General features: G+C 48.1%; 1 protein-coding gene across 1 annotated transcript in view; it reads left to right on the forward strand.

Annotated features, from left to right (window-relative positions):
* Positions 1–11,023: 11,023 nt before the first annotated feature.
* ABR (ABR activator of RhoGEF and GTPase) overlaps positions 11,024–15,457 on the forward strand; it is a 178,057-nt gene continuing 173,623 nt past the window's right edge. Inside the window, exon 1 of the mRNA XM_004267086.4 lies at positions 11,024–12,206. Coding sequence (XP_004267134.2) covers positions 11,171–12,206 — 1,036 coding nt within the window. The 5' untranslated portion in view covers positions 11,024–11,170. The remainder of the gene's footprint in view (positions 12,207–15,457) is intronic.

The raw sequence follows: 15,457 nt of genomic DNA on the forward strand, positions 1-15,457 counted from the left end.
GTGTTAACCCTAACCCTAACCAGGTAACCTCTTAACATTTATTTAATGTGTATTTATGTTAATCTGCACTAGGGAAGTATATAAGTGGACACCAAATCTATTCATGTTTATTATGCTTGTATATGACGACTTAGGAGGGGGTGGTGCTCATTAACTAAAAATATATTCAGTCAATAATAGCATGCGTGATTTGTTAATTGGGAAAAGACATACTAAGCAGATGACTGAAGTTCAGGAAATGCGGTGTGGAGGATACCAACGATTTGGGGGAAGAGACTTAAACCACTGACTTGCCAGTGATGAAGAAACACCCCCTCAGCCTCATTAATCACCAGACAAATGCAGAATGAAAGTAGAATGAGATACAATTTTTCACCTTTCAGTTTGGTCAGGATTATATAGTTTGTTCTCACTTCAGCGGCACATATACTAGAGGTAGAATGACACAGAGAGCATTGGCAGGGTCCCTGGGCACAGATGACATGCAGAGTGATGACCAATCCCGTGAGGCTGTTATGTGAGTAATCGAATTAGTATTCTTGAGAACAGGGGCTCTTTTCTGAGGAGGAAGAAGGAGAAAGTGAGATCTTTGAGAGTAAGTGAAAATTCTGTCATCCTGAGTATTAATGGCAAAATTCACTATACACTCATGACATGGTTTAAATGTGTGTATTTCTTAGCTTTTTCCCCTGAAAAGACCTATAAACAATGACCAATCCAGTAGCAATAAACGCCACTAATACCTTGACTGAGGTCTCCAAATGCCATTTCCCACTAAAAAGAACCAGAGCTCTTTGGAGAACAACTGATTTTATGTCTAGGACAGGAAATATATAAGATAAGCCTGAAATATCTTGTCAAACAAGAAAGCAACAAAACTATCAAAGACTACTAGAGTGATGTCAAAAGGCCTCAGAAGTTACCTTGAAGAAGCTCCCGCTGGCCAAAGATGGGACACTTTGAATGTCAAGAAGGTTAATAACTATACTAGAACAAAATGCATAAATACACTTAAATCCCTGAATTTATCATTATACTAAAAACAAGTCAAAACAAAAGAAAACCTCACTGGTTCCTTTTCAAGGATACCAGTGAACCAACTCAATTTTAAAAATTGGAAATAACGGTAAAGAGTCAAGTAATCATCCTGTGTTGCATATATGAACTATACCTCTGGGTCAACAAATAGTTGATGAGGGGAAGTTTCCTTTTTGTTTCTTGGGTTTTTTTGCTCTTTTTAAAGATTTTTTTATTTATTTAATTTTGGCTGCATTGGATCTTTGTTGCTGCACACAGGCTTTCTCTAGTTGCAGAGAGCGGGGGCTACTCTTAGTTGCAGAGCACAGGCTCTAGGCGCACAGGCTTCAGTAGTTGTAGCATGTGGGCTTCAGTAGTTGTGGCTCACGGGCTCTAGAGCACAGGCTCAGTAGTTGTGGCGCCTGGGCTTATTTGCTCCACGACATATGGGATCTTCCCAGACCAGGCCTCAAACCCCTGTCCCCTGCATTGGCAGGCGGATTCTTAACCACTGCGCCACCAAGGAAGCCCGAAGTTTCTCTTTATAGGCATTTTCCTGCTGCTACATGGAGAAGGAATGATGGCATAACACCTTTTGCACTTATCATGAAGAAAAGACATGATGACATGATTACCATCCGAGGGAAGAACACAACTCCACCTGCAAAGCAGTCCTACCCTCTCCCCCATATTAAATCTGATCAAGGCTCTAGATCTAACTACCAATTCACAGAAGGGACATGTTAAAGGATTCCATGAGGTTCCCATCAGCAAAATACAGACTGTGGGAAACTCTACAGGATAAACTATCTAATGTCTTTAACAAATAAGTTACAAGGACAGATGAAGGTAGGGGTTGAGGGGACATGGAAGGAGAACCTATAAGTTAAAAGAGACTTATAGACTGTAATCTATGGGATGTTTTGAATCCTGATTCAAACAAACTACCAATAAAATTATGAGACAATAGGGAAATTGAAGACTGATATTTGATGATATTAAGGAACTATTTTTTTATTTTGTTGAAGTATAGTTGATTTACAATGTTGTGTTAATTTCTGCTGTATAGCAACGTGATTCAGTTATACACGTATATACATTTTTTTGCATATTCTTTTCCATTCTGGTCTATCACAGGATATCGAATATATTCCCTGTGCTGTAGAGTAGGACCTTGTTGTTTATCCATCCTATATATAATAGTCTGAGTCTGCCAATCACAAGCTCCCAGTCCATCCCTTCCCCACCCCCTCTCCCCCTTGGCAACTACAAGTCTGTGCTCTATGTCTGTGAGTCTGGTTCTGTTTCATAGATAGGTTCATTTGTGTCATATTTTAGATTCCACATATAAGTGATATCATATGGTATTTGTCTTTCTCCTCCTGACTTACTTCACTTAGTATGATCATCTCTAGGTCCATCCATGTTGCTGCAGTTGGCATTATTTCATTCGTTTTTATGGCTAAGTAGTATTGCATTGTATGTATGTACCACGTCTTCTTTATCCATTCATCTGTCGATGGGCATTTAGGTTGTTAAGGGACTATTGTTAATTTATTGAGTTGTCATCAGGGGATTGTGGTTGTTTTTTTTTGTTTTGTTTTGTTTTGTTTTGCAATACGCGGGCCTCTCACTGTTGTGGCCTCTCCCGTTGCGGAGCACAGGCTCCAGACACGCAGGCTCAGCAGCCATGGCTCACGGGCCCAGCCGCTCCGCGGCACGTGTGATCTTCCCAGACCGGGGCACGAACCTGTGTCCCCTGCATCAGCAGGCAGACTCTCAACCACTGTGCCACCAAGGAAGCCCAGGTACAGGATTTTTAAGGGTAATTTAACAGTGTCTATCCATATGTCAAGGGTACATATACTCTGACCCAGGAATTCCACTTCTGGGAATCTAACCTAAAGGAATACTCAACAAGGATGTTTCCTGCAACTTTGTTAGTGTTTGCAAGAAAACTGCAAATACTGACAACATCTATCAATAGTGGATATTGCAATAAACCACTGTTAGCAATAGCAGGAGTAGGCAAACGCCTGCAATGTCTGTCAATAGCAGATGTTTAAATAAATTATGGTACATCTATACAGTGGACTGCCATGAATCTATTAAAAATAATGAGGAAGATCCACACCTGCGGTGAAATAAAAAATAAACCATTAATCTTTGTCCCTAGTTCCTGGCTCAGAGCTCCTAAACCCTTGGAATTTACTGTCTATTGTAAGTTAATGAGATGACTCATGATAGGGGGCTAGATAGCTTCAGGATGGGGGCTGGTGGCCAGACAAACCAACCACAAGATTAGAGGCTTAGAACTGCCTCCCCTTCTAGGGAGGAGAGGGGACCTGGAAGTTGAGTTCAATCACCAGTGGCCAATAATCTAAACAATCATGCCTACATAATGAAACTTCCATAAAAACCCCTAAACAGCACAATTCAGAGAGCTTCTGAGTTGGTGAACACATCCGTGTCCTGGGAGGGTGGTGAAACCCAACCCCTGCTACACTGAGGACCTTCCAGACCTCTCCCTGTGTACCTCTTCACCTGGCTGTTCATTTGTAGCCTTTATAATAAGCTGTAGTAGTACATATAATGTTTTCTTGAGTTCTGTGGGTTGTTCTAGCAAATTATCAAACCTGAGGGTAGGGTATGGGAATCCTCAAATTTGTAGTTCACTGGGCAGAAGTGTGGGTAGCCTGGGCCCCCATTTGTGGCTGGCATCTGAAGTAGGGGCAGTCTTGTGGGACTGAGCCCTTAACCTGTGGGATCTGACTTACTTCAGGAAGTTGGTGTCAGAATTGAATTAAATTGTTAGTGTCAGAGAATTGTAGGACTGATTGGTGTCAGAAAGAAAAAAATCACACAACATGTATTGTCATAGAAGGATCTCCAAGACCTATTTGAGGTTAATTTTTTTAATAGCAATTTTTGGTTCATTGGGAAGAGTGCAAATTCTCTTATTGTAAAACTAAACATTTACAAAGCCACAGTAATACAAACTGTGGTGCTGGCATAAAGACAGACACATAGTCCAATGGAACAGAATAGAGGGCCCAGAAATAAACCTTCATATTATGGTCAAATGATCTTTCACAAGAGTTCTAAGACCACACCATGGGGGAAAGAACAGTCTTTTCAACAAATGGTGCTGGGAAAACTGGATATACATATGCAAAAAAAATGAAGTTGGACTCTTACCTTATACCATATGCAAAAAACTAACTCAAAAAAAAAAAAACCCACAAAAAAACAAAAACAAAAACCAGACCTAAATGTAAGACATGAAACTACAAAACTCCTAGAAGTAAACATAAAGGGAAATCTTCATGACACTGGACTTGGCAATGATTTCTTGGGTATGACACCAAAAGCAACAAAAGCAAAAACAGACAGATGGGACTACATCAAACTTAAAAACTTTTGTGCATCAAAAGAAATAGTCAACAGAGTGAAAAGGTAACATGGAATGGGAGAAAATAATTGCAAGTCATATATCTGATAAGGACCTAATATCAAGAATATATGAAGAACTCCTACAACTCAACAACAACAACAAAAATAACCCAATGAAAAAAATGGAGGGCTTCCCTGGTGGCGCAGTGGTTGAGAGTCCGCCTGCCAATGCATGGGACACGGGTTCGTGCCCTGGTCCGGGAAGATCCCATAGGCCGCGGAGCGGCTGGGCCCGTGAGCCATGGCCGCTGACCCTGCGCGTCCGGAGCCTGTGCTCTGCAACGGGAGAGGCCACAACAGTGAGAGGCCCGCGTAACGCAAAAAACAACAAAACAAAACAAAAATGGACAAAGGACCAGAAGAGACATTTCTCCAGAGTAGATATACAAATGGTCAACAAGCATATGAAAAGATTCTCAACATCACTAATCATTAGAGAAATGCAAAACACATATGACAAAAGGTCTGAATAAAGAATATGTGAACTATTACCACCCAAATATAAGAAGACAAACATCCAATTAAAAATTAACAAAAGATTTGTATAGATTCTTCACAAAGAAGATATACATATGGCCATAAAGCACATGAAAAGATGCTATACATCACCAGTCATCAGGGAAATACAAATTAAAACCATGATGAGATACCATTACACACTGTCTAAAATGGCTAAAATGAAAAGACTGACATCACTAAGTGTTGACAAGGATGTAGAGCAATGCAACTCTCAGACATTGCTGATGGTAATGGAAAATGGTACTGGTACAGCCACTTTGGAAAACATTACATAGCAGTATCTTCTTTTTTTTTTTTTTTTTGGCTGAGCCGTATGCGGGATCTTAGTTCCCCAAACTGGTGCCACCTATATTGGAAGGGCAGAGTCTTAACCACTGGACTACCAGGGACGTCCCTAGCAGGATGTTATAAAGTTAAACATATATTTGTCATCGACCCAATAATCCCATTCCTATGTATTAGTATTTTTTAACAGAAATGAAAACTATGTCCACAAAAAGACAGCCAAATGGCCAGCAACTGGAGAATGGATAAACAAATAGGGGTGTATTCATAGTATGGAATACTCAACAATAAAAAGGAGGTAATTTATACCAACTCTCTCAATCTCATCAAACCATAATTTATTTATCTGCAGGGTGGTGATAATACTTCTGTCACAGCACTATGATGGGGGTTGAACGTGACAAAGTACATTAAAATGCCTATTCACTTGACCCTGGGGGGAGAGGGAGGGAAGGGATGAAATATAAATACACATAACAGATGAAACTCAAAAATAGGACACTGAACTTCAGCACTCAAACACCAAAGATACATTCGTTCATACAAAAATCTAGAAAAGGCAAAACTATAGTGACAGAAATTATAGAAACCAATTATTGCTTGGTACTGGGAGTCAGGAAAAGGGGTTGACTGCAAAAAAGCAGGAGGGAACTCTTGAGGGTGATGGAGCTATTCTGTATGTTGTTTAATGTGGAGATTACACACATCATGGTTTGCAATTACCAAAATTCATCAAACTGCTTACTTAAAACAAATGAATCTATTGTATTATACCTCAATAAAGGTAAAGAAAGGAAAAGAAAATACCGACGTGGGGTCCCATTCCTGAGATTCTGGATGAATTGGCGTTGAAGCAAGTCCAAGGCTGAATAGTCTTAATTGCTCCCCCAGGTTATTCTAATTTGTATTCAGGAGAACTCCTGCATTAGAGGAAGCAAGCCTGGTAGAGAGGGTCCCCCAAAAGAGGGGCCTTTTTTCTGTGTTCACACCTTTAGCACTCAAAGATGCAGGCCTCATCCTAGCCCAGTCCTCCCCAGGTTACCCTTCTCCTTCCAGCTGCACTCTGCTTCCATTCTCCTTCCTAGTCCAAACTCCCAGCCCTCTAATACGAACCTCAGATAACTCTGGAAAAAGCAAGGGAGAAGCAGTTCACACTGAAGTGTGAATGACTGATAGTCACATTTTATATTTCCATAGAGGCTGCTTGTTAATCTAAAGGAATTTTGTAAAAAGCAGAGTTCCTGACAGCATGAGCTCAGAGGTGTCTTCCCACTTTTCCTTCGGGTGAGGGTGGTCCTGATTTAAGATAGCGTGAGGTTATGGTGTAAAGAGTCCACTCACTCACTCATCATTCATTTATTCCCTTCGCAGACATGTACTAGGCACTGACTCTGGCACCGTGTCAGGGGCTGTGGCAGTAGGAGGAATAAGAGGTACCAGCTGGCTGGAGCCAGGATTTCCTCAAGGAGCCATGGAACTAATTACAATGTGGCGTGACTAAGTTAAATCCCTCTGTAGACGAGCACGCCTAACTGGACCTGGGGAAGGGAAGGCTTCAGAGAGAATGTCACAGGTGAGCTGGGCTTGGGCAGGTGAAAAGGGATCTCATCCTTTCACACAGGAGGAAGCAACATGGCAAAGGAAGACAAGAGAGATGGGGGAGTAATTGGGGGAACGGTGAAGCGCCTTGTGTGGCTATCAGAGAGGGTGTGGGGAGGCTGGAGGGTGTCTTAGTGGGGGGACCAGAGGGGCAAAGCAGGGACTGACACAAGGACCCGGTACAAGTATTTTAGTCAGGAGATTATTCCAGGAAGCAGGAGTGAGGGAGAGGGAGACAGACAAGAAGGGAAAGCCAATAGAGAGCTCATTATGGATTGATTACCACTGTGAACAGTGGGGGCTCATTCCTCTCGGAGACCACTGAGCAACCATGCAGAATATACCTCAGGCCCTCCAAAGACAGGAGCCTGCGGCATTTATTAACCAACTCCCATTTCCACTGGCCATGGGATGCCCCGGAATAACTTCCCCCCATGGAAGCTTTCATCTGGGATGCTTGAGAAAAACCCTAGGACAGAAGAGTGGAGAGTAGTAGGGGTGGGTGTTTGAGGTGAGACCCCAGCAGCCCTTGGGAACTGTCCACTGCAGCTGCCGCAGAAACCCAAGATGGGCCAAAGGGAGGTGGCACAGAACAGAAAAGGCATCTTCTCTGTGGGTGACTCAGATTGGGGGCCTGAATGGGTGTAGCAAGCAGAAGAAATTCAAGAAATGGGGTTGGACAAGTAGGCTGGGGTCAGAGGATCCATTGTGAAGCGTCTGATATGCCAGGTTATGAAGTTTAAACTTCATGTGCCAGGCTCTGGAGCTTAATAGGTGCTCAACAAATATTTATTGAATGAATAAATGCTGATGACCAGATGCACCTGGGCCAAGCCCTTGCAAAGCTACTGAGCTTTAGACTCCAGAAAATTAGCTGTGCGACCTCTAACCTCTTTGATCTTCCATTTCTCTCTCTCTCTCACTATCTTGACAATAATACCTTCTTTACCGGGTTGTTGTCGAAATTAGGGGAGATCAAAGATGCATGGCCACTAGAAGTGTGGACTCAATAAATGTCAGCCACTCTATCCCTGCCCCCACGATGACCCAAAGCCAAGTAATAAAGCTGAACTATCGACCAGCTAGAGACAATGAAGGTTGCTCCTGGGATCTGTTTACAGATGACGAATGCTGGCATTTCTGGCTATATTGGTCCTCGTGGAAAAAATTAGTGGTATTGGTAACAGCTTCCTTGGACAGAAAGGGAATCATACTGCTGCTTTAATTAAAGGACAGAGTTGAAACTATCCTCCCAGGGAAATTACAAATTCAGAAATGGATGCTCATAGTAACTCACAGGGTTTTTTCCTTTGTGCATTTAAATATACATATGGAAACATCTTCCAATCAATACGCTGTTGACTGGGGTTATCCATGTCTGCTGTGCTGCATTTCTCCCCCATTCTGAAATCTTCACAGAGGCCAAGATGCTTGTGGACTCCGCTTGATGGAATACCCCTGCACTGGCTGGCTGTAGGTATTGGGAGCACCTCAATCCCTCCCAGGAGACAAAGATGGTGGTGGCCTCTAGGGAGGTAGGGAGAGTCTCTTCAAAATATGAAGCAAAGGTGGAAGAGAGAGCAGCTTAAGGGACTAGGTGAAGGACTGAGAAATCACACAAGCTGCGGAATACGCAACTAATGTTTTTTAAAACATATCCATTTCTCCATAGCAATCAAGCACAAAGACAAACACAGAGATGAGTCATACCAGTGGCACACCAAATTTAAAAAGAAAAGCAGGAAGGAAGGAAGGAAGGAAAGAAGGGAGGGAGGAGGGAAGGAAGGAAGGAAGGAAGGAAGGAAAGAAGGGAGGGAGGAGGGAAGGAAGGAAGGAAGGGAAGAAAAAGAAAAGAGAAAGAAAAAGGAAGAAGGGATATTGGGAAAGTGAGTAAACACAGACTTTGTCAAGGAAGGAAATTCCAGAGTTGAGAAGTGTCTGTGGGAAGCACATCTGCTCCCAGCCCGGAGTGATTCACAACTGGAGCAGCGAAGCAGGAACTGCAAGGTGAGGATTCGGTCATCTGCCTGTTCATTCATTCATTCATTCCATTCAACAATTATCAGCTATCTGTCAGTCACACTCTCCAAGAAGCAGCAAGAATACAAAACTGGAAAAGACACAATCCCTGACCTTGAGAGCAGCTATGAGAAAGGGAAACAAAAGATGTCACTAATTATTGCCATAAAGTGGAACAAGGGCAAAGATAAAGACACATACACGATGGAGTGTGACACAAAGAGGAGGGAGAGGGGCCGGAAAAGTTTTCTCATAGGTGGAGCTGGGTCTTAAAGGAGGGTTGGAGTCCCCCAGGCAGCAGGGAGTTGGTAAGGCTAAAGCCTAGGAGAAAGGCAGAGAGGTGGCAGGGACCAAATGTGGGAGGACCTCCTTTGTCAGTGGAGTCTGGACTCCATCCTGGAGGTGTGCGTTATGAGGAGCCGCTGGAGGGTTTTGCTTGTTTGAAGATTTTGTTTTGTTTTTTGATGTGGACCATCTTTAACATCTCCATTGAACTTGCCACAATACTGCTTCTGCTCTATGTTTTTGGTTTTTTTTTTTTTTGGCCGCGAGGCATGTGGGATCCCAGCACCCCCACCAGGGATCGAACCCGCACCCCCTGCATCGGAAGGCGAAGCCCCAAACACTGGACCGCCAGGGAAGTCCCTGCCACCGGAGGGTTTTGAACAGAAGCATGACACTATCTCATTTGTGGTTAAGAAATACTTTCTGGTATCTTTCCAATATCCAGCCTTGAGGGATAGGCTGAAAGGGATTGGAAGGTGGGAGAGGGATGGCCTGTTCACTTGGTTCAAGTGAGCGGCTAGTGGCAGGGATCTGGAGAGAAGAGGTCGCTGAGTTTAGCTCCAGTCCCCAAAGGGCATTGTGGCCAGGAAGAATTTCCAGCTGCCAAGTCACTTAGTCTCTTACAGGATCAATTTCCAACATCCTTAAAACGAAGAAAATGTGAATCACCGACAAGGTCCCCCCTTGAGGACAGCGCGAGACAGTTTATCAGGCCCTCTCTCTGCAGACAGTAGGACCTCACCGAAGACCCTAGAAAAGTGGTGCAGCCAGGTGTGAAGAGGAGGCGAGGCGGGAGCCCTCCATCCGCCCCACCCGGAGTGTCAGGCCAGGCACCGGTACCAGCTCCTCCCCAGGGGAATTGTTGAGGCCACAAAGAGGAAGCAGAGTGGAGGGTCCTCTTAGACGCCCAGGTGTTTAAGGCCCCTGCCAGTCATGGTTTGATTCCATCACAACAAGTCACATGGGAGGATCCTCAGCTTTGAAATCACAGGGGCCTCTAAGCAGAGCCACTTGGAGCTGTCACCCTTGCCTATTTCTCACCTGAAAAGCTCTAGTGAGCAGTGGAGAGAAAGCTTTAAAGGGTCTCAAAAAAAAACAACACACAAACCAAAAAAACAAAACAAAACAAAACAGGTTTATCCCCAGCTTTGGATTAAGCAGCTCCGTGATTTTGGACAAGTTAGTTCAAGGCGCTCCATAAATCCCAGCGGAGGACAACCCCGCCGGTCAGCCCTTCAGCACCTGCCCTCGCCGCCGCGCCACATCGCCTTTCCCCCACCTTTTCCTTCTCGGCCCCAGGCGCCGCCCGGACCCTGGACAGGCGAGGCTGTGGAGGGCCGGGCGAGCGGAGGTTGGCTGCGGCCCAGGGCGACCCTGCGCGCTCCCTCCGCGCCGTTCCCGCCTCCCCGGCAGCGCGGCCCCGCGCTCGGCTGCAGGGAGCCGGCGCCCACTGCGCCGGCGGCGACGGGAGCGGCGCAGCCCGACAGGCCAGGAAGATGCGAGCCGGGCCTACGGCGGCGGCCAGCTTCAAGTATCGCCGGCGCCTGCGGAGTGGGCAGCACCGCAGGCCCGCCGTGCCAGGCCCTCTCTCAGCCTCTCGGCCGCCGGCGCAACCCAGAGCTCGCCCGCGAGGCTCCGCCCCCGCCGCGGCTCTCCAGACACCGGAGCCCGCGGGGCGCAGGGCAAGGCGCGGGGACTGCAGATCGCCGGCTCAGCGCGTCCTGCCCGGGGCGGGCCCTGGGCGCCCAGGCGCCCGCCTCCGCCGCCGCCGGTGGCCGCTGACGTCAGGGAGGCGAAACCCAGAAGAAGAAGAAGAAGAAGAAGAAAAAAGGCACGAGGGCGGAAGGGGAAAAACTTTATTATTTTTTTCTTATTCTCTTCTGGGGCTGAAGGGAAGGGCAGGCCACTGCGCCAGCGCGGAGAAAGCCGAGCGCGACACCAACCCGCTGCGCGCGGAGGAGCTGGGCCCCGGAGGCCCGAAGGGGCTCCCGGCATGTGGGACCCCCAGGACTTTGAGCGCCACTGGCAGGCCGAGTTCCCTGGGGAGGAGGCGCCTGTCATGCGGCTGGACTCGGTGCCGGACATGGAGCGCGAGCTGGAGCGCAGCAAACTCAACCTGAAGTGGCTGCAACAGGTGCTGGCTGAGGAAAAGTTCAAAGTCGGCTACCTGCAGGCGGCCCTGGAGAAGCGGGACCTCAGCTGCGGGCGCCTGGAGGGCGGAGACGGGGACAGCAGGGGGGCCTCGGCTGAGGAGCCGGCCGGGCCGGAGGGGGAGCCGGCGCCGCTCGAGGAGGTGGGCGCAGCGGGCGGCGGCGGAGACCCCCCGGGCCCGTCGCTCCCCTCCACGGAGGTGGCCGCGAAGGCCGAGAGTCCCCCCTACCTGTGCCAGGACCTTCCCACCTGGCCCAGGGCGGCGGGGGCTGGGGGCGCTGTTCGCAGCTTGACCGCCGCCATCCACCAGCAGCTACTGCAGCCTCGCCTCCTCTTAAGGCCGCGGGAGGACTGCGCGCCCCCCAGCCACGATGGCACAGTTCCCAGCGCCCCGGGAGAGGAGCGGTCCGCCCGGACCCGCGCGGGGCGGGGCTCGGAGGATGACGAGCCGGACGCCTCGGGCGCGGACGATGGGGGCGACAGCAGTGACCACGACTTCGAGATGGTGGATTTGAACGAGAAACTCACCCCCAGCCAGTTGCTCGTGACCCCTTGCCGGCCCGGGACCTGCAATGAGGCGGAAAAGCCAGCGCGGGTGTACAGTTCCCATCGCTGGATGCACCTGATCCTCGGGAGCCGGCGGCAGCCGCGCGGGAGCCGCGACTTGGAGCAGTTAGAGGCAGAGGTCAAGGACGGGCGGGGCTCGCCCCCGGCGGCAGAGGAGCTCCTTCAGCGTAGGGCTCGCGAGCCCCTCCCCCCGTGGCGGCGCAAGAGGTTCCTGGGGCTGCCCGAGCGGGACTCGCCCAGTCACAGCTCGCCCGACAGGGGCAGTGACTGCAGCCACAACAGCTCCGACCACGAGGATGGCTCCTTTGCAGGTAGGCGCACCCCTCTAGATCCCCGTCTCTTGTATCCTGGGCCTCGCCTGCTGGCCGCTTCCCCACCCCTCCCTGGCACACCTCGCTGGTTCTGTTTAACCTCAGACGCCTGGGCAGAAGGGAGATAAAATTTACCTGTTTACCTTGAAGGCACTTGTGGAACTTAAAAAAAAAAAAGAGGGTGCAAAGTGATTTCGGCTTGGGCAAGTTTAAGAAAATAAGCATTATGGCGATGGTAGGGGATGAGGGGATGATGCATGCGCTCGACCAGACCAAGGGAGGAATCTTTCACTTCAGACCTCAGCCTTTCTTCTGTATTGCAACATCACCGCCCTCCCTGCCCCCCCCCAACTCATCCTCTGCAAGTCGGTGAGATTCCCTTGCACCACCCACACTGATAGTATGCTTCTCTGCACTAACTTCAGTGGTTCCCATTTCCTCCAGATTCCTTGATGTGGAAGTCTAAATCTTCCACTTAATGTTCTGAACTTATCGCTCATCTTCTCCAGCCTGTACCTTGTGTTCTGGCCAAAATGAAAGAACCCCTCACTGTGGGAAAGGTGCATAATAATCCTCACCACCCGCTTCCTTTGCTGACTGTCCCCTTCCTAAGAGGCACCACCTGATCTGTCAGCTTCCTAGGCGCCTAGGAGCCTGAGTGGGAAGGGGAGGGCTTGGAATCATAGAGTTTTTGAGCTGGCCTAGTGCCCAGAGATCATGTCTAGAGCAGTGCCTTCATTTGATAAAGGAGGAAACTGAAGCCCAGAAGGATTAAGTGCTTGTTGGAGTGAGCTGGGACCTCCACTCGGCACTCCTGTCATTTTCTTGCTTCTCCTCACATCTGCCCTCTCTTCTGAGGACAGGGCCCGGTCTTAGCCATGTTGTGGTGGAATCCCCTTTCGGTGGTCAGCACAGTGCCTTGCATACAGTAAGTGCTCAATAAATACTTACTGAATAAGTGGATGATTACATTGAATTTTAATTTTATTTAATTTATTTATTTTTGGCTGTGTTGCGTCTTCGTTGCTGTGCGCAGGCTTTCTTTTTAGTTGTGGCGAGCGGGGGCTACTCTTCGTTGTGGTGTGCTGGCTTCTCATTGCAGTGGTTTCTCTTGTTGGGGAGCACAGGCTCTAGACGCGCAGGCTTCAGTAGTTGTGGCGCATGGGCTTAGTTGCTCCGCAGCATGTGGGATCTTCCCGGACCAGGGCTCGAACCCGTGTCCCCTGCATTGGCAAGCAGATTCTTAACCACTGTACCACCAGGGAAGCCCGATTGCATTGAATTAAATGTGTCTTCCAGCCACCCAGCTCCCCATAGGTCGGGAGTGGGAAAAGGGCTAAGGAGGAAAGGACAGATAAGGATGTGGGCTGTCCTGTGACTGATCCTTTGCTGCCCCAGGGACTGTCACGGTCTCCTCAGCCATAGGGAAAGCATAAATTGTCATCTGATTGGGTCAAGCTGTGACCAGGAACTTAAGATGCCTTCCTGCTCAGTGAAAGAGGAAAAAAAAGAAATCACTGATGCTGGGATTCTTCCAAAATCTCCATTATTAGATCTTATCTAGGTGAGCTTGCATTTGAATGAAAAAAACTGTCCACTTTGCTAAAAGCGCATTTGGAATGGCCATCAAGTCATCTGTTGTGATCAATTACACTTACTCATTAGCAGAGACTGACTGCTTTTCCCATAGGTAATGCTTTTGCTGCCCATGCTAGTAACATTTTTATGTGCCCCTTTAACTTGGACTCTGAAGATTTCACTCTAGTGCCAAGTTCCAAATGCGCTCAGTGGAGGTTACCCAAGTGGCCCAGAGCTGCTTTATTATTTTTTTAATTAATTAATTTATTTATTTTTGGTCGCATTGGGTCTTTGTTGCTGTACGTGGGCTTTCTCTAGTTGTGGCGAGCCGGGGCTACTCTTCCTTGCAGTGTGTGGGCTTCTCATTGCAGTGGCTTCTCTTGTTGCGGAGAACGGCTCTAGGTATGTGGGCTTCAGCCGTTGTGGCTCGCAGGCTCTAGAGCGCAGGCTCAGTAGTTGTGGCACACGGGCTTAGTTGCTCCACAGCATGTGGGATCTTCCTGGACCAGGGCTCGAACCTGTGTCCCCTGCATTGGCAGGCAGATTCTTAACCACTGTGCCACTAGGGAAGTCCCCCAGAGTTGCTTTAGAGCTGGCCCCAATCCCGTCTCCCCCCGAGACCCACTTCAATCACCCTGCCAGGTGTGCTCGATGCACTGGATTTTCCCCGGGGAGTGATTTTTATTTCTGTGCTCTGTCTCCTCTATCCTTAAGGGCACTCTAGCACATAGAGCACCTTGATTCAGATTAGGAACTAGCATTCCCTCTGGCCTAACAGTTTACAAGAGGTGCTCCCTCTGGGTAGACGAGTGATAAAAAGATTTTCCTTCCTCTGACTTAAGACTCCAGCCGGGGCATATGTCTGGCGCTTGTGGCGTTGGCTGACAGTGCCTGGGCTGTTTTTTAGGCCCCATTCCAGGACCCCCTCTGCAGGGCAGGCTTGTGTAGGGAGCCCCCGGAAAGCTGCATGTGGGAGCCCTGCCTCCTGTCTCCCAAACGTCCCCAGTGAGGAAGCGGATGGGGTGGACATGTGTATGCATACATGCATGTAGCACATCCATGCATGCCTATCCATGTATACACATGTGCACGTAGTCACATACAAGCGTGCACGTGTGCACAATCTAGGAGGAAGAGCCTCCAGACATATAGGACGCACTGGAGTGGAGAGATTAGGGGCCAGGGTTTTCCCGCTGTGAGTGACAGCCCACTGAAATCAGCATAGTGGGGAGTGAACACATCCTGAGGCCTTCTCTGGCCACCGTGGCCTTCCCTGCTTTACTTTTCTCCATAGCACTCACCAAATTACCACCTCAGATGCTACGATTTTGCACGTGGATCTTATTCACTCTCTCTCTCTGGTAAAATGCAAGCTCCAAGAGGGCAAGGATTTTTATCTCTTTCATCCACTGACTTAGCCCCAAAGCCTAGAACGGTGTCTAACACGTAATAGGTGTTCCATAAATATTGTTGAATGATATATATTTTTTAATGGAATAGAATAGAAAACACCAGAGTGCATTGCACATGGTAATGGTGAGTAATATTCTGTTTTAAAACTTTGTTTCAGTTCTATATAACTGTGTGAGTGTATACTGGGTCCTGCTGTAGAATGTATTTCATGCCGTGGGTTGGGCCAAAAGGTTGGAAAATGCTGATAAAGACCGTGGGCT

This window comes from Orcinus orca, chromosome 19 (genome assembly GCF_937001465.1).
Source record: "Orcinus orca chromosome 19, mOrcOrc1.1, whole genome shotgun sequence".
In the NCBI taxonomy this organism is placed as follows: Eukaryota; Metazoa; Chordata; class Mammalia; order Artiodactyla; family Delphinidae; genus Orcinus; species Orcinus orca.